This window comes from Ixodes scapularis, unplaced genomic scaffold (assembly GCF_016920785.2).
Source record: "Ixodes scapularis isolate PalLabHiFi unplaced genomic scaffold, ASM1692078v2 PGA_scaffold13__105_contigs__length_92229423, whole genome shotgun sequence".
NCBI classification, from domain to species: Eukaryota; Metazoa; Arthropoda; class Arachnida; order Ixodida; family Ixodidae; genus Ixodes; species Ixodes scapularis.
In genome coordinates this window covers 22,830,336-22,857,732 of record NW_024609839.1, presented here as the reverse complement: position 1 = coordinate 22,857,732, position 27,397 = coordinate 22,830,336, and the positions used below count along the sequence as shown (strand labels likewise).

The following is a 27,397-nucleotide window of genomic DNA, read 5'->3' as shown; positions in this document are numbered from 1 at the left end:
TTGACAAGTGTGTCAGCGTACCTTTCTTTTTGTCATCTGCCAAAGAAGTAGACTACCTGACGAAGTAGTCAGTGTAATAAGCGAAGATTTTCTGGGTGTTTTTTTATATTTCTTTATACCTTTGTCTTGCTTTATACAAACAAGTAAAATAAACATGAGTTGATAATCAGCTCTTTGTTTGTCTTTCCATGTGCGTTCTTTTGGATGTGTTTATGACGCGCCGTTGCTACTAATATGAACTCTCACCGACTCGCTCAAGCTTCCGTCTGAACAATCCATTAAGAAATCATCTTCATTTTATTATAATATTATTTTTCATCAGCAAACAAGTTGAAATGTCATGCAACATTTGTTAAAGGTCACATCTTTCTACACATGTGAACACTGAGGCACACTTCGCTATAAATGTGCGGATGTAAGATAGACAGAACACATTTCCTTGCTCTTTTGGTTAGTATCAATTCTGTAGAATTTCTGCTAACTCTTCATAACCTAACTTATAGGAATATTGCACGTTTCTTATTTGGATGCATTTATTTAAATGAAGCACGTTACCTTTGATAAACGCATAAACTTAAGTTAGTTAGAATATTATTTAATTTTCCTTGCGAAATGTGTTTACTGCTTACAGGTAATCGATTCCATTTTTTTATATTTCTTGAATTGTTCTAAATATCTTCTTTGTATTTTCAGGCCTCTTTGCTACTGCGAACACACACGCAGTTGTGGAAGCCAAGATGCAAGCGAATGAACTATGGTGGCTGTTTGCAGCGCTGCAAGTCGGGTGGAGCATAGTCGTACCTCCGAAAGGTAAGAAACCAAAGGGTTTACGTGGCTGTGGCTTTTGATTGCCGGTAAACTAGAGAAAACGTATGATAAAATATTTTACTTGTGAGCATGTAAAGTGCTTGATGCAGTTATGATGCAAATGATTATATCTAAAAAAAGAATCTCTTCAACATGTACTTAATACAAACAAGAAACCATGTTAACCTCGGGAGCTATGGTAATGAACCCTTGAACAAACCATCAAACTCGTAGAAATCAGAAGATATCCCTGTTGGCTATAAAGTTCGAATCGGAGGCTTTTTTTTGTGCGGAAACTTTATAAATGCTATAATTTTAGATGAACATGTGCTTATCATCAAATATTTATGCAATGTACTCGCTCAGGTCCAAGAAACAGGTCACTTTATGACCTCCTAGCTAGCTGCACTCAATTTTGTTTAATATACCGATATTGTTGTAAATTTAGAGGAAGACATAATATAAACGAGATCAAGTTGGTTTATTCGGATCTATTTGATCTAAGTTAGATTTATTTTATTTACGTCAGCATTATGTGTTTCGGGTGAGATCAATTTATTTTAACCACTGCAGGGTATATTCAGACTAGGAAAATCATAGGGGCGTCAGACCTATTTTTTAATTAAAGTTTTGTAATAGGTCGCAAAACATGTGCACAAACAAAACAAACCTTACGGTTCAAAAATAATGCTTTGTTTTTGTAAAAAAAAACGCGTCTTAAAGTAGGCGGAACAACGACTGTTTTTTCAATTGCGCGTGGACAAAACTTCGATGCCCCCACAGGAATGAAAAATAAAACCAATTCAGCGACGTAAACATTTTCATATATAAAGCACGCCAACTGGCATAACTGACGTAGATAAAAACCTGTTCTGTTTTTTTTTATATTAAAATTGTGAGAATTGTGAAAATGTTGTTTAGAAATAAACAAAAACGTATTTAATTTTTCTCAACTTCCCTCGATAAACCCTTGAAAACCGGTAATTCATAATCCAAAAGAAAATATTGAATTGAATTGTTTTATTGAGAGTAGAGAATAAGCGTAAGGATTATTTAAATTGTGATCTCAATCACGATTTTTGCGTGGTTTAAATTAGATAAGTTTTACTGTGTTGATCTATATAAAAACATCCTCACAAAACAATCCCGGACTATTTATTTACAGGTTGTCTGTTATTTGAGGCTTGCTCTGTACATTTGTTGTCTATCTAAATTTAAAAAGAAATCCTCAATCAACGGCTAAACATGAGAAAAAAACAGTGCTCTTCTTAGTAAATAGGAGCGTTCGGCTTGGTTTCTACCTTCCATTTTATTCGTCAGTTCCGCAACATCTTATTGCAATGAAATCAACATACGAAAATAGTAAGAATTCTTTTTTTATCAAAATAGAAATCAAGTTTTGCTTCTAATATGGCGTGGATCACACAAACAATTTATTTACAGCTATTTTTCCTTCGGCATTTCTATTGGTCATAGACGAATGGATCAGTAAATATGAAATGTTCAAAATACATCTTGTGATAAAGAATCACTGTCCTCCTACAGGGATTTAAATCCATCTACTTGGCCTAAATCAAATGCATCTGAATAAAATTAAAGACAGAATTGATTCATTGATTTTTTTATTAAAATTTTTGGCACCCTGCTTTTAAATTTAGGAAAATATAAACCTTTAGTCAGGTCTATGTTGCTGTCCATTACCGTTGGAGGGTTCCTGTCTGAACGGCTAGCGGTACTCAGCACGGCACCCAAAGTAGCCGTACTTGAACGCATTATCACCCAGGCACACCGTAGCGTTGTACAAGAGCTTGTGAGCTTTTTTTTCATTAGTGATGTGGCTTATTTTGCCTATGAAAGCTGAACTTTGCGTCGCGCTCAGTCTTTAGAGTGTTGTACATGGCTGGTTGCGCTGCACTGTGCTCTTTCCAGGGATACTGAAGCAAAACTTGAAATACACCTATTATGGTCAGAATTTAGGTTTAATATGATCAATGATATCCGGAAATCATAATAGCGCGTTTGTATTTTGAACGGATGGCTATATTTTTCACCCTGAGGGGCCCCATTGGGCGCGCGCTCAGAAATCAGCCATCGGAGAGCGCGAAGCGTCTTGGGATATTACGCGCATTCGTGACGTCACTTGTGCCAGACGGGAAAGACTACGGCGTGGATATCGTGGTTACAAGCGTTGACACTTGGTGGCGCGTCGACGATTTCCGACCTGTGACAACGTGGCCGTTAAGATGTGCAAGGGCTGCACGCACGCTGCACCACGACAAGTCGGCAACCTCGGCACCACTGACAAAACCAGCTCTGAGGCCGGATTCTCAAAACGAACTTACGATGAAAAAAGTGCGTGCGACAAATTTAAGAGAAAACCCGTATTCCCGAAACGACATTGTCGTAACTTTTACGCAGGTTACGACAGAATTCAACAACAGCTCCCAAGCTGTCTTACACACTTTTTACTATCAAATCAACATGGCCGACAGCGTCGCTCAGTTACTTGGTAGCGACGACCAACGGGCATTTATTTTTCTACGTGCTCTTCTCGCGCGTCCCGACTTCAAGCAGGAAGAACAAAAGAAGTACTTGAAACAGACCACGACGATCAAGAACGCAGGATCCACAAACACCCGAGAAGAGCTATACAATGGCCACGCGTCCACCGACCAAGCGAGCTCTGCAGAATATAGTAGGCCCAGCAGCAACACCGACTCGGCGCACCGTTGCTCCGGGGTTCCTTGGCCAAGACCGTCTGCCCACGACCGGCCGTTCTGCTGAATGGAATATGCACGCGCGACCCTTGTGGATCCTTCCCGGATGAATAGTTTGATCCCTGAACTAAATTTCAGAGGTCAATCTTTTCCCGTTGTCATCTCGATCTCCTTGTTTTCCGAGACAGCGGTGACGAACGCTGTCGTCGGAAAGGGACTCTCATTGATTCTATCTCCTTGTTTTGTGTGATATAGAGCTCAAATAAACGCCATACGGATTACCTTCGCAACGCGGTATGTAAATTTTCTTATTAGTATGACATCTTTATTCTGACTTGACGCTACGTCACTGTCGAGCTGTTTCTGGGAACTACGCGATGTCGGTCCAACCTTTCTTTGCCGAGTGTCACGTCAGTATCGATTTGCAATCGTAAAAGATCGGTCCAGAAGCGCTTACCGAAACGTGGTCTAACAGAGCGAATCCAGCACTTCGATCAAACGCGAGTGTCCGATCCGAGTATGAAGAGGTATTTGCGTGGCTATTGCTGATACTCTGGTAGTTCAAACGTATCTTTTTTAGCGTCGGCTCGCAGCTCGTGACTCGCAGGAACAAATAGCGTTCGTGCCAGAAGCATGCTCGGGTCGTGTCGTGCAAAGAGCCGCAACGAGAACGAGCTCACTGTGGCCAACTACGCATGGGCTTTCTCCACCAAGGCTTTGCAAACGCGTTCAGGCCTAAGCTAATTCGGCGGGCACGCCGTATTTCCGCAGAACGGCGCTGCTCCTATGCCACAGGTGATGTCACGTAAACTTTCACACCATCCACCAGATGTGAATTTGAAATTGTTTAATTAGGTTTAAAATGGGTTCTCCTGTGTCTTACTGCGCGATATTCATATTTCCAAGGTGGTGATCTCCCTAGCCCATATTTATGCAGAAAGATCGGCGCTAAAATTTCGTTTCCGTACCCCTTTAACAGGTGCGGTCTGTTGACAAAATCGTTTGATTCAGTTCTCTAGACTAGAGCACTGCTCGGACCAGAATTTCCAGGCCCGGCCCGGCCCGGCCCGGTAGAGGCAGGGCCCAGCCCCGGCCCGAGCCCGATAGAATATTTAATTTCTAGGCCAGGCCCGGCCTGGCCCGGCCTGGACGAGACACTGCCCGGGCCGGGCCCGGACCGGCAGAATTTTTAGACAGAGGCTTCAGCACGGCCCGATCCTGAGAAACTTTTTGAAATATAATCCTGAGCCGGCCCGAGCCCTACAGATTATATACATGAGCCCGAAAAGGTTAGCAGGTTTTAACCTAAAAACGGTCTAAGCATAAAGCGAGCATATTTGATTTGAATGTCTTTAAAACTTAGATCGAGTTTTTTTCTTTTTTTGACGCGATAAATATCCCGACTTAGATGATGCATTTTCAAGAATATGTCGAAATATGCGCTTCATAAGTGATTATTAAAAAAAAGTCGGCAATATCTTATTTATGCATTTCTTAAAGAGTAATTCGACTTTTGTTGTTCAATTCAATTCACAGATAACATTTCTCTCTAAATGCTTTGTAGAGATAATCGTAATCACGTAAGTGCATATTCAAGAGGCTGTATGAGCATAAAATTGTATATGGTAGTTAGCTTATCTCTTGGTAGTATAGTAAGGCCCCTGCAGAAAATACAAAGTCAAGCTCGCGTTTTTTTTTTCTTTTTTTGAAAAGCAGAGGAAAAAGATTCTCATGTTATACCCTGGAGTGAACTCGTTTTCTCGACAGCACTTTCACAGTATGCTGGAGGAATCCATGATTCCTTTTATCCACGTAAAGGCATTCCGAGTTCAAGACGTCAATTTTCTTTAGTTGCGCCGTAGTTATTTTGCAGTTCGCTTGTTTGTTTTCATTGAACCTAAAAGATTGAATGAGCACATTTTTTCATATCAACAATTTAGAATTTGCAGCACACGACTGCCCAGCCACGGCCCGGGCCGGCCCGAGCTCGAGAAAATGCGTGCTACCCGGCTCGAATCCAGCCCACGGGCCGGGCCGGGCTTGGGCCTTCGGGCTGGCCTGGGCCCGTGCAGTGCTATACTCTAGACATCACTATACTCTGTTTTCTCTTGCAATGGACTGTAGCGGATGTCACGAGGCGCCTCAGCCAATAAAGTGTATCGAGTGACGTCACTGCGGCCTCTCGAAAGTCATGGGACACTCAAACGGCATTGTGTTGCTTTTATTGGTTGTAGCGCCCTCCGTGGTTCAACGTAAGGTAAGACGGAGCATAAAATTACAGTACACTTAAGTCTGCTCACCTGTAGGAATGACAAACCATTCCTACCCGCAGGGCATTCCTACAAGCAGCGCGCTCGCTCTTCCGCGGACAACGCGCCCCGCTCGTCCACGGCGCGACATGCTTGAAATCAGAGCGTAACATGCGTGTCCAAACTGTCTGATCCGACGTGCGAACTGCCGGAACGACGTTCGGAGACCAAAGGGGGCGAAGGTTTTCGACGCTCTCCGGTGCTACGAAGACCCTCGCCCCCGAACGTCATTCCGGCAGTTCGCATGTCGGATCGGACTGTTTGGCAGTTTGGACGGGCATGTGTCTCGCGCTTAAAACATGCGAGGAACACGATTTATCCCCCCCCCCTTCCCTCCCCCCCTTCCCCACCTCGCCCCCTTCGGCCAAAGCCACCGAGAGTGGAAGGCCGGGGGGCTCCGCACGTGACGTCACGCTAGTCGGCTTTGGCAAAGCCAGACGCGCGCCGCGGAGCAGCGCTGAAGGGTAGCAATTACTCCAGTTTTTCGGCGCAAACGCGTGTTTATTGACTCGTTCGTTAAATGTCTCGAACAAAACGGTGATCACTGTGCATGCTAAGATATTCACGTCACTTTTTGTTCACGTGGCCAGTTTTTTTTTTCTTAGATTTGTTGTTTCTACAACTTTGTCGTTGAGCTTGTTGCGAAAGTTTTTTTCGTAGAATGATTGTAGATAACTACAACACTTGCGTCAGCACGAGCTCACTCTTGTGTCCTTGTTCACACACATTGAAGTAGGAGCAATACTTGTCGACCAGCAAGTGCAGTGTGAGGTCCGTGACCAGCTGGCCTTGGTTAGTCATCGTTAAGAAGTCCACCGGCTTGGAAATTTGCTCAACAACAACGCAGTTGTGCTCAACAGCATTGACTGTGGTCATTGCAGAGTACAGGAGGCCTCCTCTGTCAATGTCTTTGATGAGATGGTGATACTCATGGCCGGGGGAAGCTGAAATCCTGCAGTCTGTTGTCAAGGCATTTTTGCAGTTCTCGCACTTTCGCTTCTTCACCGTGCAATCCCTCTTCCTACAAGCAACTGCAGGCTTCTTTTCTGCAAAACGTCGCCGCAGAAAGTCTTATCGACCCCGACGGGTACGGAAACACTTGACCGCGGTGGTAGGTTCACGTGGTTTATGAGAACTTGTACCGCGGATGACGTCGCTTTGGGTTCCTCCGGTGGTGGAGTAGGTTTTCATAGCTTCACCCGGTTCGCTCCGAGATCGATGAAGGCGCCATACTTGCAGAGAAAGTCCATTCCGAGGATAACGTCCCTCGAACAGTCTTGCAGAACGACGAACTTGACAGGGCACGTCTCACCGTGGATCTCGACGCGAGCAGTGCATCTCCCGACCGGTGTGATGAGGTGCCCTCCGGCGGTTCGTATTTGAGGCCCATCCCACGGCGCCGTGACTTTTCGAAGGCGGCTGGAAAGCCTCTCACTCAAGTTTCAAGTTTCTTTATTCCTCTTCATACAAGAAGAGAGGGAAGAGGGAAAAAGCAGTACAAAACTGCTTGACAGCTCCCTCTCCTCCCCCAACAGCAACAGCAGAAGAGACATTCAAAACAAAAAACGCTCTCAAGAGTACACAATCAGATTTCTCACGAAACTGGTAAAGATAGTATGCGTTTGTTAGAACAGTTTTCAATTGTAATATTCCGCGACAAAAAATAGTTTAACAATTTGGGCAGCTGGTATCTCACCATCTGATTTCCGTAGTTTGTTCTCGAGAGCGGGACCGTCCAGGCGTCGGCATGGCCGGTGGCATACGAGGTGTTTTGTGAGTGAAGGGAAGAAATAGAAAGAGGACTGTTTCCCGGGTGGTTTATCGCTGCTTTATAGGCCAGGGCAAGTTTATACTCATAATGATTCGTGATTGGGACAATTCCTAATTTCTTGAATAACGGTGCCGTGTGGCTGTCCCATGTGCTTCACTACACAAAATACGAATCACTTTTTTTGAAGTATATGAATACGATGAATATTTGCGGAAGTTGTATTTCCACATACCAAGAAACACTAATTAAAACAAGAGTAGAATAAAGACGTATAAAGAAGTGGAAGTACAGACTGGGGTAAGGTTTTTCTATGCTTATAAATTATACCCACCACCTTCGATAGTTCTTTCGCTATCATCTGAACTGTTTCATCCCATCGCATGTATTCATTAAATGTGACACCAAGAACTTTGACGTTCTGCACAATTTCTATACCACGTGAATCCAAGGAGAAAATCTCATTTTCGCTAATTTTTACCCCCTTTGACCTGAAAACAACAGCTTTCCTTTTATTACCATTTGTCACTAAAGAGTTCTGGACTGTGCACGTATAAAGTTTTTCTAAAAATGTATTACCTGTCTTGATGATGTCCGAAATATCGGACCCTGCAAAAAATATACTAGCATCATCTGCATAGATTATCATGTTTGGCTCATCGGCAATGTTAGCTATGTCGTTAATATACAGGTTAAATAAAAGAGGCCCTGAAATACTACCTTGTGGAACACCTGCATTAAGTTTTCTAGACTCGGAACGCTGGCAACTTATTACAACACTTTGAAAGCGAAGCTGTAAGTAACTCTCGAGTATTTTCAGGGCTATTCGCCGAATACCAGAAAGTTCTAGTTTTTGAAGAAGAGTTTCATGAATAATGCGATCAAAGGCTTTTGAAAAATCGATAAAGATTCGCAGTGTAAGAAGTATTTTTTCAATATTGTTTAAAATTATCTCTTTTTGGTTAAGTAACGCTAACTCCGTCGAGTACCCTTTCCGAAACCCGTACTGCCGGGGACTGAGAAGTGAGTGTTTCTCAAAAAAAGCTTAAAGTCTTTTATGTATGATTCTTTCCAATCCTTTTGAAAATATTGGTAAAATGGACACTGGCCTGTAATTACTAAGATCGTCCCTATCCCCTGCTTTATAAATGACAGAAACCTTTGCTATCTGCGTTTTACGCGGAAAAGCACCGGTCTCAAGACATACATTAAATATGCGAGTCAAAATAAGAGCAATAGACTCTATAACATATTTAATGGGCTTTATTTAAATGTTCTGAGAATCGGAAATTTTGCTGTTTTTTAGACTCATAAAAATTGAATAACTTCTTCCTCGCTAGTTGGAGACAGAAATATGCTGTCAGAAAGATATTTAACATATTTTGAAGCTTCAGCAGAGTGAATGCTGTTAACTATGTCGACAAAAAAATCATTGAACGCGTCTGCAAGAGCTTTACCTTTTTTAATATCCCTGTCAACCGTAAGCTCGGTTGTTTCTCCAAACTGACGTCCTTCATGCAATATCGAGTTTAACTTCTTCCGCAAAACATCCGTTCTCTTTTCATCCCGAAAAAGCAAAAAATTGTATTAGCGTTTGGCCCGCCGTTGCTCACTTGTTATCTTGTTTCTTTGACTCTTAAAACTTGACAATACAACTGGATCCGTTGTACGCATAAATTTTCTATAAAGTGCATCTTTTTTCTTCATCATTTTTAATATTTCTGCTGTGACCCATGGTTTTCTACACTTTTTATTAACTATATGCTTTTTGTACTTAAATACACAGTTATATATATCACAAAACGTTTCAAGAAAATTCTCGTATGCCTCGTCTGCCGACACCTTAGACAGAACCGCACTCCAGTCTGTTGTGTTAATTTGTTCTTGAAAAGATTCGAGATTTTTTGTACTAATATCACGTTAATGAAGGTTAGCCACACATGTTTTGTTGTGTTTGATATTATCTAGAATTATAAACATACAAGTAGGGAGATCATCACTTATTGTCGCCCCTATAACACCAGCATGCGCATGGATTTCGGATACATTTTTTAAGAAAATATCTAACAATGTTTCATTCGCACCACTATAACGAGTGTGTTGAAAAACGGTACAGATATAACCATACGACCGATAAAGCGTGAGAAATTCTGATTGCTGTGTTGATGGCAAAAGCATATTGATGTTAAAATCAACCCCCATAACAAGCTTCAGGTTGTTCTCACCGATAAAAAGAAAGAGTTCATCTAGATATTTTAAAAAACAAGACATGCTGCCACCAGGAGGGCGATACACGACACAAAAAACGTTATGCGCGTGCTGCAACGTCAAAACTTTATAATCCTGGGTAATTACCGAAAATTCATCTATAATACTGCAATGTAGGGTATTTTTTACGTACACAGAAACTCCCCCTCCTCTTTTAGAATTTCGACATAAACTATAGTTTTCATAGTTACTTAAAATTTCAACAGTATCATCTGGAGTATACCATGTTTCCTTTAACATGATAACATAAAAAAACATCATAACTCTGCAAAAATGCATCTAACTGATCAAATTTATTACGCAAGGACTGCGCGTTCAAATGAACCAGGGAAAATACACCGCTGGTTTAGGACCTAAACACGTTCCCAACCTTACTCGGCAAGAAACTAATTTGTTTAGCCATTTCAAAAAGAAAGAAATCAAAATAATGACAAATCTTCAATATTTCTACTCCAGTTTCCGCAAGTCATCTTCGTTCCTGATTACGAGCACGCGCCCTCCATCTTGTTTCCTCAAGAGTACATTGCCATTCCTGTACCAGGCATACCTGTAAGCGTTTGCCCTTGCCCATTCTTTCGTAGTCCAAAGTAGCGATCGTTCATGCCCCGTCAAATTTTCCAAGAGGAAGACGTTTGTTTTCGCTTCATTCAGGCTCAAGCGCTTACGGAACCATAGATCCCGTGTTATCTGGCTTGCGAAGCGCACGATAATTCCAAGGACCTTATCAGACTTCGAGGCAAGTCTGTGAGCTGACACCATATCAGTAGCAGTCAACCCTGGCACGTTCATCATTCTTGCCACACTGTTTACCTTTTCCAGTACGTTCTCTCTCTCAGCCATCGGTACATTGTGTAGTTCAAGGTTTCGTCGACGTGACCGCCATTGAAGTTCATTCACCTGTTTCTTTAGTTCTTTGATTTCTGCCTTTGCATCGCTTTTTTCAACTAATTGAACTCTTTTCCTCAGTTCTTTTATCTCCTTATCGTGTTCGGTCATGTGGCTTAGCACTGCGTCATACTTGTCTGACAGCATCTGAATTGAATGTTCTATTCCATCCACTGTGTCTTTAAGATCTATAAGAGTGTCTAGCTTTTTGTTCATTGCTGCGAGTGTCATCATGACCGCCGAGGGATCCAGATCGGAGTCACTTTTTTGTTTAGCGATCTGTCCACTTCGCTGCCTATTTAGCCTGCAGGTTTGAGAGCGCCATTGTTTATGCCAGCTGTCACCTATCGATTTGAAAGTTGATTCGGCTATTCCAGAGCAATCACCTACGTGGTACGAAAGCTCACACTCAGAACCCACCATTTTTCTATCTTTGTCTGAGACGATAACTTTACATAACATACAAATGTCATCGGTACCGTTGGCCATTTCACTCGTGAAGTAGCAATTTAGAAAAAAACAAGATCACTGACACAACAGCAGCAGCAGCAGCAGGAAAGGCGGCAAATAAACAAAAGGACAAGTATAATAAACTTTTTCCAACCTGTGATATAGCAGATGACTGTTTTAGTGACGAGGTTGTCTCAGCGCCACTGCTGCCGCTGTGAAGTGGAGCTTCCTGGTCGAGCTCGTCTTTTTGTAGCCTGGCCCCCTGGTGGAAGGCAGCAAGTTGACCAATCCCAGGAAGATTTCTGTTTCTGCTGGCGTCCTCTGCCTTGTGGTGACTTGCAGCTTTCGTTTTGTGCCTGTGATATAGCAGATGACTGTTTTAGTGACGAGGTTGTCTTAGCGCCACTGCTGCTGCTGTGAAGTCTGAGTAGTCTCCTCCGGTGTCCACGAGTGCTGATGCGTTGTGACCGTCGATGACGACGTTTAGGTTATTCGACACCGTTGCAGGGGCGTCGTTTCGATCTCTGGTAGCGTTCGAGTGGGGGCCCTCCTACGTTCGTAGAGGATCTTGGTGTCGGTCGTCTTCGTCAACTCCACCTTCAGGGGTTGCCGCGCCTAGTTTCCCCGGCGAGAAGCGAGGTGTGACAGGCTTTCACGTCGGGGTCGGTGCATCGGCGAAGCTGGACGCCGTGGCGACGGCGATCGGAACTCTCGGCGGGAAGCAGGTTTGGGGGACTGAGGTTGTCGCAGGTACTCGTCGATTTCCCGAGGGCGTTCACCATAACTGGGGCGTGGGTCGTTCGGGTGGAACCCGCGCAGCCCGAGTCGTCGGTATGGGCATCGGCGGTACACATGGTCAGCTTCCCCACAGTGGTAACACAGCGGTTGTCGGTCGGCCGTCCTCCAGACATCTGTCTTCCTCGGCGCCGGTTGCTCTGCGCGAACGTGCGCCTGCTCTTCCTGTTGCCGGTGGTACTGCGGCGCTTGGACGTCACATCCGGGTGGCGCCGTGGCTTGGCGGGGAGCTTGCGGCGGGCGTCGGGCCATGGCGGCGTGGCTCAACGTCGGTTCGTCCGGTGCCATCGTGGTGACGTGAACCTCTGGTCAGAGAACCCGATGCCCTTCTTCTCGGACAGCCTTGGCGATGGAACGCGTTGGCGGACGACTGGCGGTTGGCAACAACCTTCGCAGTTCCTCTCGGAGGACCTCCCGAATAATTTCCCGGATGTCCGGCGTACTCGGACTGTTTTCGCCGTTAAGGAGCTTGGGTGCAGCGACCATACCTCGGCAAACCTCACTCACGAGGGCCCTCACTCACCCTCACTCACCCTCATCTTCACAGGTGAGGTGAGGGTGAGTGAGTTTCTGAACCAGGAAAATTCATGAGCGTGAGGGTGAGTGAGGGTGAGTGAGGGCCGTGAGGGCCGAGAGGGCTGTGAGGGCGGAGAGGGCCGTGAGGGCTGTGAGGGCCGTGAGGGCGGTGAGGGCCGTGAGGGCCGTGAGGGAGGTGAGGGCGGTAAGGGCGGTGAGGGCGGTGAGGGCCGTGAGGGACGTGAGGGCAGTGAGGGCTGTGAGGGCTGTGAGGGCGGTGAGGGCCGTGAGGGCCGTGAGGGCTGTGAGGGCTGTGAGGGTGGTGAGGGCGGTGAGGGCCGTGAGGGCCATGAGTGCGTGAGGGCGGTGAGTGCGTGAGGCGCCCTTCAGATCGAGCATCTTTCTCAGCAATTTTGGTGTTAATGGCGGGTTGTTCTCTAGCTTTCCCTAGATCGACACGAATCGCTGAGATCGGGTCCGGCTCGAAATAAGCAAGCAACTCGGAGCAATTCGAATACGTTTGAAGCGGCTGCATCCAATCAGGGACGCAAAATTTTCACGTGACACCTGGTGACGGTGATGATGACACCCAAAGACTTGGTTCTGGTTTGAAATAAATTGTTTTTTTTTAAATAAACTGTTTCAGAAAGGTGCATTAGTATTCTTAACGAGATTTAAATGCATAAAAACACGTTTGTAACGCGTAATTGTGTCTAAATAGTGCAAGAAAAATAAAATTTTATGATGACGATGGCAAATTGCAGCAATTGGTTGCTGCGTGTGATCGCGGGCGGCCCGTGTTGCTGGTGTTGCGACGTAAAGATTTTGGGCGAAATTACCCCATCTGAAGCTGGCCTGAGTGGCGTGAGGGCCATGAGTGACGTGAGGGGCGTGAGGGGTGTGAGGGCCGCAAGGGCGGTGAGGGGCGTGAGGGCGGTGAGTGGCGTGAGGGCGGTGAGTAGCGTGAGGGCGGTGAGTGGCGTGAGGGCGGTGAGTGGCGTGAGGGCCGTGAGGGCGGTGAGGGCCGTGAGGGCGGTGAGGGCGGTGAGTGGCGTGAGGGCTATGAGTGCGTGAGGGCCGTGAGGGCGGTGAGGGCCGTGACGGCGGTGAGGGCGGTGAGTGGCGTGAGGGCTATGAGTGCGTGAGGGCCGTGAGGGCGGTGAGGGCCGTGAGGGCGGTGAGTGGCGTGAGGGCGGTGAGTGGCGTGAGGGCCATGAGTGAGTGAGGGGCGTGAGGGCGGTGAGGGCCGTGAGGGCGGTGAGTGCGTGAGGGCCGTGAGGTTCAGTGAGGGTGAGTGAAGGGCTGAAGGTGAGTGTGACTGTGAGGGTGAGGATGAGTGAGGGGCTGAGGGTGAGTGTAGCTGTGAGGGTGAGGGAGAGTGAGGGGCCTAGGTGAGTGTGGCTGTGAGGGTGAGGGTGAGTGAGTGCGACCTAGAATGCCGACCTCTGGCAGCGACGCCTGGATGTCGCTGGTAGTGGGAAGCGCGCGCTTGGAGGGCGCGCTCGATGTTGCTTGCCTCCATGATGAAGGCTTCGACGGTGGTCGGCGGGTTGCAAACGAGGCCTCCGAAGATGTCATCCTTCACAACACGCATCAAAATACGCAGCTTCTTTTCCTCGCTGGCCTGAGGGTCGGCGCGGAAGCTCAGACGAAGGACGTCTTCCACAAAACTCGTAACACTTTCATTGGGGCCCTAGGTCCTTGATTGCAGCAGGTCGTCAGTCTCTCTCTTCGGTGTCAAGTAGGCAGCGCGCGGCAATATTACAGCAAGAGCCCCGAGAAATGGTACCACGAGCAAATACGGACGAGGAGTGTCGTCTAGTCTCGTCGCCTGCTCTCGACATCTGCTTCTGTACGGCCGCTAAACTAACCCCGGAGCTGGTGCAAGGTTTTGAGGAAGTGGGTCTGAACTCGTTCAGAGCTGTGATCAATCGAATGCACCAGTGCAGCGGCCGTGACACTTCCGGTTGAATTGAGTGCCCCAGTTCCCGCACTGCTGAACATTTTCAGCCAGTTGAGGCAAATCGAAGAAACCTAATATATTACCTGTTGTCCCTTCATCAGTTTCGTCATCACATTAATAACTTAAAAAAACACTGCAACATTTCACAGTCAATCCTACGGTAAGCTAGCCGCGAGATACGCGAAGCGAGTTTTCTTGGGGCGCCAATGTAGATATTTGGCGAAAAAGTCGCCGAAAAATCCGGCGGCCATGATTGGCCGGCGCCAAGGCCAAGTGTAGCGCCGGCCAGTCATGATCCGGATTTCTCGCCGACTTTTTCGCCAAGTGTCCAGAGTAGGGCTCCTGCTTTGCACTGCGTGCTCCCTACACTCACAGGACAAGCCGATGTTCGCCGTCTTTCTGTGCGTGCTCCTCCACCGGCTTTTCCTGTCGAGCGCAAAGAGCACGCCATGACATGGTGCCTTTTGCGCTGTTTGATACGTCCTCCGGCTCATAACATTGGCCGCGCTCGGACCTAATGTAAAGCGAAGTATAGTGAGTAAGTGTAGCTCCATTGCGTAAAAAGAAAGAAATTGCGAGGTTGCTTGGGATAGAGAGAGCCGGTTCACACGCCGAAGACAGAGAAGCCGGGATTGTTTTTAAACAATGAGACAAAAAGAATATGGCACGGACGCATACTGCGCTGTTAAGGCTAGCAGAGATAACGACATTAAAAAATTACTTTGCTAAGGCGAGACATAGGCGCCAGTGCCAGAGCCATTTCCTCTTTGGTGCGTCTTACGTGAAGATAGGTTATTTTCGCACTAGGAGACTCACTATGGCTTTTTTAATGAAGAAAAATCAATCATGGTCGACGCCCTCGGGTCTGCGGACAGAAACAGAAGGCAATCCGCAAAGATCTTTCACAGTTGGCACCCTGGAACGCGACGCAGGCCAATGGCGATATTGAATAATTATGGGGCATTGAGGCAGACCGGTAGGTTCACAAAGTGTCTGTGAAGCAATGTTTACGTGTTCACGGTGGCTAACCGGCGTGCTAGCATGCGTGACGTGAGCGCAGAGACCTGAGTGCCTACGTCATCAACGTGGAGAGCATTGAAATGTGGCAACCTTCCCCCCTCCGAGGTCCAGTTGCACCAGAACTTTGTGACCGGGAATCTCAAGTGTAGACTCGAGTGTTGAAACTGCGTATTGATCAAAGCAGCGGACGATTCCTACTTTTTGAACAAAATGCTGTGGACTGACGAATCGGACTCATCTGCAACGGACATTAATAGAATGACACCAATCCCCATTAGCTTGCGAAGGTTCGCCTCCAGTACTAGTGTCCAATGTTTGGTGCGGCAAATGCAACGGCACACTCATGGGCCCAGTATTTTGGACACGACTTTGACTGGGCGAAGATGCGTTAAAAGGGCCAGTCGATGACTTCAGCTGTGATGTCTCATTGACATGCTGATACCACGTATCAGCATGCGAATGGGACACTACAGCTGCAGGGGCTCCCGCCAGCAGCTGCAGTCAAGCACAACCACGGCTGAACCGTGCCTTTCCAGGACAATGAATATGGCGCAACGGGCCGTGTCCTGGCCAGCAGGGCCACGCGATCTTACCCCTCGATGTTTTTTTATGTGGGGCTACATTAAAACCTGATCACACTAGCGGCAACGGGGTTGCCGGTGGCCACATTGGCCTCCGTTTTCCTCGCGTTATTGTCCCGTGAAAGCACTGATCCTCGCGTTCTTGAGATCGCGCGCGCCTATCCGCCGGATGTCCTGCGCTTTCGTCCCCTGCTCTTAGTTCCTTCCGTTTCGGCTCCAATCTTTCGCATATATGAGCATTGAAACCGCACTCGCTGCTTACACGGCAGGTGTCGATGATGATGTGTTTATCAGCGCGAATATGATCATCTTAGCCAGCTTGTTAATCTTGAAACTTTGCCACGCTCTCACGAGAAGGAGACGCAGGTTCTGAGTCCGGCCGTGTTGGTGCTACCGAAACACCGAAGGACAGGTCAGTGCTTTGCTGCTCCGGCTGCGCGCCGGAGATGAAGTCTACTTTTTAGAGTGTCACCAATTCAACACGACACCCCTCACAACGCAGCGACATGCGACAAGTGCCACGGAGAAACTCATGTGTTATTCCGAATTGGTCTTTGACCATTTTCAAGCAGTTGTCCTTAGCGTTCTTATCTATTTATCCTTGGTACGTCTTGTGATAAAAAAACGGAAACGTCGCACAGTTTCGAGGAATCGCTCCGTCGGGAAAACATTGGAAAAAAATATGGATTGCAGAGGAAACGAAATTACACTACGCTCCTTGAAAACGTTAAAGACGCGCGGAGAAGTGGCTTGGGCATTGCCATGGCATCGCAACGTCAGTATCCACTCCACCTCGCACAGAATCCTTTCTTTTTTTGCGGCAATAAATGGCGAGCCCTCAACCGTGTTCCGGCCGGTTGCTTGGACGGCACCGAGGGTCGAGCCGCTGAGGTTGAAAACTGGTTTTGGCCGGCAGCCCGCGGCAGCAAGCGGCAGTTGTCAAGCCTGTGCGAGGCTAATGTGGTCACGGCAGAAACCAGAACGCCAGATGCTTTGAAGGCCAAGGTAATGAAAGTCTGTGGTGGAGTTTCGGAGATATCGCTGAAGTGCGCGACAGCAAATGTATTGACAAGATGCAACTCCTGCACTGTCTCACAGGATAACTTGCCTGAAAGCGTCGTGTGAAGAGAAAGAGTTTTTGAGCGAAATTTTCAAGCTACGAATTAACTACTATTCCGCCTGCTATGACGCCCATCTCTCCGCCATGTAAACATAGAAGCATAAGCAATCTTTTTTCTAGCTTTAACACTGTGATTTTTGGTATAACAAACGGCAGCGCACTTTATTTACACACGCGAACTTTGAAACAACTCGGTGTCGCGTATCTCGCGGCCAGCGTCACAATCATGGCCTTGTTTTGGATTTGTTTTCGCAGCGGCAGCGGCAGCGCGCCCGGCCAGCAGGCAGGCTTAATTAATTGAAGTCACGTTTGGGAGCTCTACAATTCGCAATTTTCAGCGATGGTGATACCGCGGTGTGAGAATCGCGCTCCCTAGCTTGTGGATGATTGGCTCCACAATAAAGATGCTCGCTTACACCTTCTTGACGTGAAAGAAAAAAATGAACTAGGGCTCTAATATTGCTCGTACATAGCAAAACTAGAATTACTCACGCCTTGCAGATCCCGCCTCGTACTGCTGTTCTACGACGATCATCCAGATGACAGCCATTTTGATAGGCACCAGTGCGCCCCCTATAGGTCGTGATAGTTGCGAATACAAGGCGCGCGAGAGCGCAGTAGCGTCTTTTCCCGTAATTTGCGGGCTGTACACGAAGTCTGGAAAAACAAACCGCGTTAGGGGCTTTTTGACAAAAACCGCAGAATGGGATATTTCTGAAAGCGCTGCACGACTTTGTCAAGGGAACGTTTGCTCTGATTTGAATATTTTAAAAGTCATTATTTCATCTTAATATTTCATTGGGAAAAAAAAACAAAAAATAGGCTCACTTGCGCCAAAGAACCAAAAAACCTTATTCTTTTGGTTTCGTCATTCTCAATGCAACAAAATATTTTCAAACTTTGGCTAAAGTTACATGGAACACCCTACCCTGCATACTTCTTAGCACGATTCATTGATAATGCATTCACTTCAACTCCAACACACTGAAGCCGGAGTTAATATTGCGAATTGTGATATGTTCCCACTCTTGCATGCCCATGTAGAGTGAAATGAATAGGAGCGCCGCCGTTCCGTGCGACCTTGTATCTTTCAGCCCTTTGGCGAGCACCCCCGAAACAAATTACTCTGTGACCACTTGCCCTTTTCACACTTGGTCTGCTACTGATGCGGCCTTGACGAGCACGCCTACCCTCCTAAATAATTTTGTGGTTGGTGTTCGTATTTTCATCTACAACTGGACTAATATCGACAAAGCTATAGAGCGGTGTTAAGAAGAAACCCTTACAGCTCCTCTCCAGCTAAAAGTTTAAGGGTTTCTTTGATTACACTATGAACAGTCAATGTTATAGAAAGGTCTAGTTTACGTCCCTCGTTGCAAGATTGCTCTTGTATTCGTTGTGCTTTACATTTTAATTTTTTCAATGATTTGTCGTGAATTTTTTTATTTCATTAAATATAAAAATCCTCCTGTTTGGGCTCCTGTGTTTTCCGCCATCACGCTTGAAAAAATAACAATTATGATTCTAAGCACGACTGACATATTTTGACTTTTTGTTTTTTCTTTCTCTCACAGATCATAAGGATGTTTGCACTACGGAAGAGTGCAAAGAAACTGGTAAAGGCTTCTAAATCGTAGTATTTTTTATATAATAATTCATTCACACAGCGTTAAAGGAAGAACGCATTTGTAATAATTTGAAGACTTTAAAGGTATCGCTTCTGACAAGAGTAAATAAACACACCAATCGTCCATCGCGCTCGCGCAGACTTAATTGTGTACAAAGAAATATATAGAAATTAGCTCCAACTTTAATCTTCAAAATCCTTTAACGAATGAAATGCATAAGGAAAAAAATACTTAAATTTAATGAGGCAATATTGAAAAGTCGTTTCGGGAAGCGAAAAAGCCCACCGTGCTTGTATTTTTATAAAAAGACCTATTTTGTACAAGACGTATTTTTTACCTAACGTTTTTTTTTAGGTATTTCTTATAGCCTACCATGCCCCTTCTCAATAACATTGCACGTTGCAACAGGTGGAGTAATGAGCATGTGTTAATTGTAGAGCAATGAAATTTCTAACTTCTAAATATTGATTGAAACTGCAAGATGTTTCGCATATTACAGTGAGAAAGTTCGAGAGATTGAGTGTCGATTTCTGATAGGAATGGATCGGATGCGTTGCTTTAAGACAGGGAAAATCGCTATCGGGCGAACAAAAATACGTACCATTACGATCAATATGACATGAATTACCCGATTTGGCATTTGCTGTCTCTTCGGTTCCAACAAGTTTTATTATTTCTAAATGTCTTAAATCTTTCAAAATATGCGATCTTACCATCGCATTCCACTCCCTGCTCAGACCAGAGCTATCTTCGAATCTCTGATGTAGATAAATGCAACCACCAAGGGATGTTTCAGCTTATAGTATATGCGATAAAGAAGTTTGCATATATGTGATAGTTTTGAAAACATATATCCTTACGGGCAGAATATCGTGTATGTAATATTCGAAAAGTGAAAGGTAAAGGATGAAGACGAATTACCTACGTGCTTTCTAGGAGTGTTCGAGCTATGCATACATATTGTGTCTGATACCTCAAATAAGTTTTTAATATTATATGTCAATGCAGTTGCGAGATTTAAAAAAAAAGCAGATGCTTGAATATCTCTATTTTACGTTTTTCAGCAACACGAATTTTAAATGGCATGAATTCTGCCGTCAACCCATGCGATGACTTTTATGAATTCGCCTGTGGTAATTATATCTCAAAAACAGCGATTCCACCGCAAAGGACTGCAGTCAACAGATTTGTTCAAACCATGATGAAGTTGGAAGAGGAAATGGAACGTAAGCAGAACGAAGAGCATTATCATATATTATCGTATTGTATTTGCACTTCAGGAATTCTCAAAAATAATGTTTTCACTCTCGCTCCAATGCCTACGTTTGCTTTCTTTACGTTTTAACATCTCTGTATATTATGCCTTTACGTCCCTCTGAGACAAGTAATGATACTGCGGATATCCAAATCCTCAAGCTAAATGATAGAGCGGGTACCATGAGGTAAATAGCAATTATTTTGCTATATAACGTAACCTTTGATAATACTAACTATAAAAAAATTACGAATCAGGCTTATGCAAGTATGATTGATGCGGCACACCTTTGACTCGGCCCCCATTTTATACGGAAACCTTAAAGGGATACTACAACGAAATTTCGGCGCTCATTTTTTGGTCTATATGTGTTCAAAAGAGCAGTATCACATGGAACATACCAATGTCTCGTTAAAAAAGTCTCGAAAAGGGATTTTAAAACAAATTAAACGATTAGCAAAGAGCACCTGGTGGATGTCGCTAACGCCTCGTTTGTAATGCTCGTCTAGGAACATTGACAGCTAGTGACGGAGGTTGTCTCGTCTCCGGCCACGGCGAGAGAAGGGGGGAAGGAGGAACTCCCCTTTTCCCGAGAATCTTTTTTGTGTGTCGCAGAAGTCGCTATTGTCCCCCTAGAAGATTATAGAAGATTAACCCGTCACTCAAAATTCGTACAAAAGCAGCCGCTTCGGTGGCTGGAACGACTAGGCCATCCTCTCGACGCCAGCCTCGCCGTAGCTTTGCTCGTCTTGAGACGACCTACGTCAGGATTGCGTTGGATGTAACGTGCTCTAAGCTGGGCCTTCTCCGAGCGCTTGCCAGAGTGGGCCGTTTATAACGAAAAATACAGCCACCAGGATCAAAATACAAACGTGCGATTGTCATTTACGGATATTGTGGATCATATTCAACCTATTTTTGAACACGACGGGAATATTTCAAATTTTGTTGAAGTATCCCTTTAAGAACAAGCCATTTGGGTACCCATACCTCTTCTATATTCGCTGTGTCTAAGGGTACATCGGATGTACCCGGAACGTCTAAAGGTACGTCGGACGCATTTTGACCCCGGAGCCTTAAGATACATGTCGGACGTGCGCGGTACCGAGAGATGCGTCGGACGTAGCCGCGACGGGGAAGGTTCGTATCATAGCGGGTCATAGCGTGCCTTACTAAGACCACACTGGCAATTCTCATTCCATCTTTATTTCTCATTGTTACCGTAATTAGCTCCATTCTAAGCATTCCTTTCTTTACACCCCGCGATGTTCAAGGAAAAGGTGGGGGGGGGGGGGGGGGAGGTTTACATTCAAGAGATGCTCCGATCTTTCCAAATTTGTGCAAGAATTATTTTTTGAATGTAGAAAATTCATAAGCTAAATGCCACAGAAGAAATAAAACTTTCCCTGGAGAGAATTATCCCGCTTGCCGTCAATTCTCACCTCGTAGCACGGTTAACCAGTTACTCTCACTACGACTCGACGAGTCCTTGGTGTCCCCGTCCAGTTAGCTGTATTCAAACTCACGGATTTTCTCCTTGAGTTTCGGATGTCGACTTTCGCAATATTGCGCATTCCCGTACACGTTTTACGGGTCGCGGTGCCCTTGGATTGGTTTCTGTGGCCTTTTGGGTACGTGTTCACCGTTCGCTCTAACTTCACTGTGTACAAAGTCCTCATCGCACTCAGGGGGTAAGCAAAGTTCTGAACGCCTGAACAAATGGCCTGAACAACGTAAAGAAAATAGAGGTGCGCTTGCAAGTCAGACGACGGAGTCGAACGAACGGCGACAAAACAGAAACAGAACACACAACGCCTTATTTGTGTCTATATTCCAACGCGCCTGTGCGGTAGCGCAAGTTCCGTTGTGTGTCGCCATCTACCAACTGGTGACGAAACCGAGCGCTAGGGACCAAAGGTGGTGCACTGCCGGCATGTTAAGGTGGGAACAAAACTAGAAGCGTAGATAAGACGTGCAAAGAGAAGCGGAAAGGAAACAAGCGACGGTTCGGACGCTCAGCCTTGATGGAGAGCAGACAGCGCATGTCCCCGATTCCTACTTTCTTGTACAGAATTGGGGTGCTTACAATATGTCCAACGTTCCTTTAGACTTCTCGTTCCGGATACGTCCAGCGCACTTTTAGACTGCTCGTTCCGCGTAAGTCCGACGTACCTTTAGACGTTCCGGGTACATCCGACGTATTTTTAGACTCCGCGTTCCGGATCGGATACGTGCGACGTACCTTTGGGCACAGCGTTCTTTATTAGCTCCCAGTAAGCGCATTCTGAGATGAATCGACCCAGGGCGTGGGAATAACAAGTTTGTGTCAGATTCCGTGTCAAAAAGAAAAAAAAAAACATTCTCTCCCGATAATATATGTCGACAACAGCGTCTGCTTGATGCACGGTATACGTAAGAGATCACCCATACATATAAGACACACTTGGTATTTGTTCCTAATGTAATTTCTAAACGCAAAGAAGGTAACACGCAAGCACAATAGGGGATGTGATGACGGTTTTTTTTGCTGGTTTTCTTTTTCGTGCGTGTTAAACACACGATAGTAGGGGAGAATAGATTATGCCGTAGCCAAAACACACGAAGAGTCTGGGTCCGTCCAAGGGTAGATAAAAATAACCCCGCAATTCCCGTTACCCCCGAAGAGCGTTATGGGATAACCAAGACTTCTCCTGGAAATTTTCTAAAAGGAATATTATTAGACTATCAAGCATAGAACTTGCACTGCAGAAGGTTCACACGTTTAAGCTTGAGATCGTGTATTAAAACAAATAATAATAAATTGTAAATCAATGAATAATGACCATGCCAATGTTTAACACGTTACGCCTAAAAACGAGTGCCACGGACCCTACTGGCGTTGTTCGGCTAAGATTGTGGAAGTTCCAATGGCATAAGAGGGCGTCCGGTGGGGAGGCAAATCGAAAAACCGCCTCGCCACTCCCCCCCCCCCCCCCCCCCCCCCCCGAGCAGATAGCATTAACAGCTACGGAGGATGTGAATGCTCACTGCAGACGCAACTCTCGAAAATTAGAAAACATGCCTCGTAGTAACCTCGGGACAGCCGGGTTTTTTATTTATACTATAAAGTGCAGTGGAGCGCGAAACACTTTCCAGTTTTCCCGAGAGTCTAGTTGGCGGTAGGGTGGCATAAACACTGGGCGACACGTCCCAGCAGTTTCGGGTTTGAACGAACAGCACCCACAAACGGCCTGCTCCGTCCGTCTTTCTATTTTGGTGGCAACAGCGTGATCAGGTCGGCCCCAGAATCACTAGATCTAGGCGAAGTACCGCCAAGATCCCGCATGTTGGCCATTTTGGCTGCTGAAATGAGCGGTTTCTTTTCGGTTTCTCCATTCTTGGTGAGCCGTCGCAAATTTCCGGTCACAGGTTGCTTTATAAAGACATTTCGTCTATACGAATATTTGTCTATTCACACCCCGGCGAATCAAGCGAACATCTTCGCTTTGCCCCATCATGGGGTGTCGGTGCTTGTTGGCCTTAAAAAAAGAATTTTCCTGCTATAAACTACGTTGTAAGAGATCTGTCAAAAAAAGAATAATTGGTAAGTGACTTGATACACAGTGCCAAGTACGCTTATACTGGCGAGGAGTCCTTCCAGTACGAGGAAGCTCCGGAGCGATTTCGTTGCGCTGGTTAGTACGACGTTTTTCAAGCTTCGAAGATATCAAAAAATCAAAATGTCGGTCGCCATGTCAATAGAAACCCATCAGCCAATCAGACTGCGACGTTCAGGTCTTCCGTCTGTTAGTATATGTTTATGTCCAGCTAGGTGCTAGGGAAGGCAATGCAGTACTTTTTCAGAATCGAGTGATTTTGGTCAGCACCATTGTGTTCAAACATGAGAACAGTTTGGTCAATTCGAAGAGAAGATTTGCTTAACAAGAGGTAGACAAGGTACCATAAGCCGCAGAGAAAATGTATCTAGATCAGCCCTTTATTAACGGAATGGTATAAGGCCGGCGTGCATAAGGTAGTCAGAATAAATATTAAAATGTATTTAAACCATCCTCCTTTCTTCAACATTGGAGTGCTGAATCTCTTCCACTCGCAGGCCTCGTGGCATTCGGCAACACAATATACACCGTACTAACTAGAAGACAGAGATAGGCTTTTTTCAGCCTTCAAGACGTTTTTTAGCCAGCGTCCACGGAGATTCTGAAGGATTTAAATATTTCATTACATCCAGAGTAAATTAATATTATCACGTTTTCTTAGTAAGTGTCAGCGTGAGTTGGCGTAGAGGAATTGGGCAAAGCTTCAGCCATCGAACAGATTTGCGTTAGTTTTGTTGACTGCGAGAGAGCACAACGCGAATATGACATGAAGGTTCTTCCAGTTTTCTGATATATGATGCCAGTTTTTCACTCATACCGACAAAGTGAAGAGTATATTTATTCAAGATGTAAACAATTTACATCGCTTTTTGTTTATCTAAGGTGCGTTCTTTATTAGAAAACTCATGGCGCAATTATCTCTACGCCTCACCCTGTCAAGCGGTCTTGAGAAGGTGCTTTGTATTCTGCAACAATTAACTCAATGAAATATCTCGTGCAACAGCTAACCTACAGCTTTGTTCTATTTCGTTTAGGTGTTATCAATACCTACACACCACCAGGCGGGGCGCAATCGCCTCGGACAAAAATGTATTACATCTTCAAATCTTGCAAAAAACCGGGTACGTGATTATTAATATATTTCTCTGATTGAGGTGCACAAAACGTGTAAAATATTCGTTAAGTTATAAAAACAAACTGACAAAATCCGTGTTCGCTTTGTACGAGAAAAGATTTAACTGTTTAACTTTCAGATTGTGTGATTCTATGCCGAGGTTAAGGGCTGTTGGGCTGATCCTACTTTAAATTTTTGGTTGGCGTGCTTTTATTCTAAATTTAACAGGCTTGAATGTAAAGGTTCGGCCGCTCTCTACCTGGTTAAGCAGTGACGAAGAACAATAAATGCGAATTCTAATCACATTTTATAAGCTGAATTCCAACGTTCAGAAACCAGTTCGGTCCCTTTTTGTAAAAATGCCCAGTTGAACTTGACAGGACAAAATACGGACACAAAAAGTGATACATTCAAATTGCTGATAAATGTATCCTGCTCAGCTGAACACTTTAAAACGAAATTCGCCGAAATTGCTTAGCTTAATCCTGTAACACGTTCCGTATTTTATGGGTGAGTCCTTTGAAAGGACAGTCGCCGCTTCTGCACATACATCAATGTATAAATCTTTGATGACGCCACGTAGTTACTGGGCAGAATGCCTGAAGAACTGTTCACCTTTCTTATTGTTCTTTGATTGAACTGTAATCCAAAGAAGAAGCGCTTTCTTTAACTACTTTGACAGGATAGGGTTAATGAGCTTATGTCGTAGAAAAGCCGGCGTCGGTGGCTTAAGAACCAAGATTGATCGATACACGTCACAGCCACGTGACGTCGCGCAGAAACTTAAAACAACCGACAACGCTCACGTGAATCGTGACGTCACGCGTAGAAGAAAAGTGATTAAAAAGAGGACATGTAATGCAAATTAAATGTCGCCGCATAGTTCAAATGATTTCACTTTCCAATCCAATTGATTTGCATTAAAAAAAAATAAAGCTTGAAGAATTTTAGGCTGGATTCAAAACCACGCTACTCGGTTAAGCACCAGACGCGCCACAGTCTAGGCCAGCACGTTGCTGTTGCTATTGTGTGTCCGGATTTTACAGGCTTTGCAGTGCTATCGCACTTGCTTCTACATCCTTTGGGGTCACCGTGCTCGTGGTGGAGAAGCGAGGTCGCTGGAAAGTTTTTATTCCCGGCGACGTAGAAAGCCGAACAATTCAATTATGATATGCAGTAGACGTCACCTTGAGTTATTTCTTATGGGGGTCGATCTGTAATAAAATTCCAGAGAGAAAGACACCAGCTTAAAAGCAGACAAAAACCAAACTGCTCATCAACGGCCAGAGCCAGGGGCACCCCAGAAGAAAAAGGCAGAGTAGGCCTCCAAACGTTGGATCCTTAGTTAGGGTTTGGTTGGACGTTATGCTTACATACCTGATATTAATGAGCATGCAAGTCACCGCCTGCGACCATTTATTAGCTTCAAAGGTTTTACCAGATAATTTGTAACTATATGGCTCCTTAATGTTAGATTATGTAAGCACCAGATATATGTTGGCGTATAATACACCGACAAATTATTATTAACTGTCCGTAGTGAATGATTTACACCTGTTCATTACAAATGACATCCAATTGAATTTTATTTGTAGCAAAACATTTCAAATACTTTATAGGGTAGCGTGAGCCACGCTCCTTGTAAGGGAGATTAGGTAGTGTAGTATTTGCATGTCATGTGAAATGCCTAAGTAGCCTAATCTATTTATTTTAAAATTATTGTTGAAGTATGTAGGATTCCCCTTGCTGCTGTGCGCCTCGGAGTATGACAGAACGCACCGCTTCAACCACACGTAGTCATTTATTGACTGTCATCGGCCCGCGCCCGGCCCAAAGACTTGCGCACATACTTCGGCGCCGGCCTTTTATTAGCGGTGGAGCGCCGCTCGTATAAACGATTGCGGTTGGCCGCCGCGCGGTGTTAATGGGTAGACGATTTAACATCCAGGCAATCTAGTCAAACGGTTTGCACCAACGGGTTGCTCGCAAGTATTACACTCAAGACTAGACGCAACTTCGGTACAATAATGAATCTATAACACATAAAAGTAGTCGCGGAAGCCTGAATTACTAAGGCCATGTTTGTTTTCGTTGTTTGACAACCAAAAAACTTGCCTCCGTTTCATTTTCCGGGTGAACTATACATTTATTTCTTACTCGGTTACACTGGCATTCACATTACAAAATTTGATATAAATGCACTAGATACAGACACGTGGCCTAACAATATGACACAAGCAATATTCAAAAGTTAACCTAAATGGTCACTGTGGTGTCATATGGATGTTTCTTGCAGATACAACGGAAGTGAATGAGATCAAGAACCTTAAAGCAGTTTTTAAAGACAGTGGTTTCGCATCGTGGCCCAAGGTTGTTTTGACCACCTCCCGACCTAAAAATCAATATTATGTGATTAATGAACAAGGTTGGAATGGACTCTTTGGAATTACTGTGGAAGTAAATTATTTCAACCCCAGTACCCATACAATATTCGTAAGTAACTGCGTCCTCTTGAATTTCACTTGAATGACAAATAATATTGTGACTCCAAAACTGCAGCTTCGGCGAGTTCGTGGGGCATATTGCTTGCTTTGCAGGGCACACA

General features: G+C 45.1%; 1 protein-coding gene across 1 annotated transcript in view; it reads left to right on the top strand.

Moving 5' to 3' along the window:
* Positions 1-700: 700 nt before the first annotated feature.
* The window catches only part of LOC120844442 (neprilysin-1-like), an 87,246-nt gene continuing 60,549 nt past the window's right edge, over positions 701-27,397 (top strand). Inside the window, exons 1-5 of the mRNA XM_040216232.1 lie at positions 701-810; positions 18,774-18,815; positions 19,892-20,053; positions 24,713-24,799; positions 27,089-27,285. Of these exons, the coding sequence (XP_040072166.1) occupies positions 738-810; positions 18,774-18,815; positions 19,892-20,053; positions 24,713-24,799; positions 27,089-27,285 (561 nt within the window). The 5' untranslated portion in view covers positions 701-737. The remainder of the gene's footprint in view (positions 811-18,773; positions 18,816-19,891; positions 20,054-24,712; positions 24,800-27,088; positions 27,286-27,397) is intronic.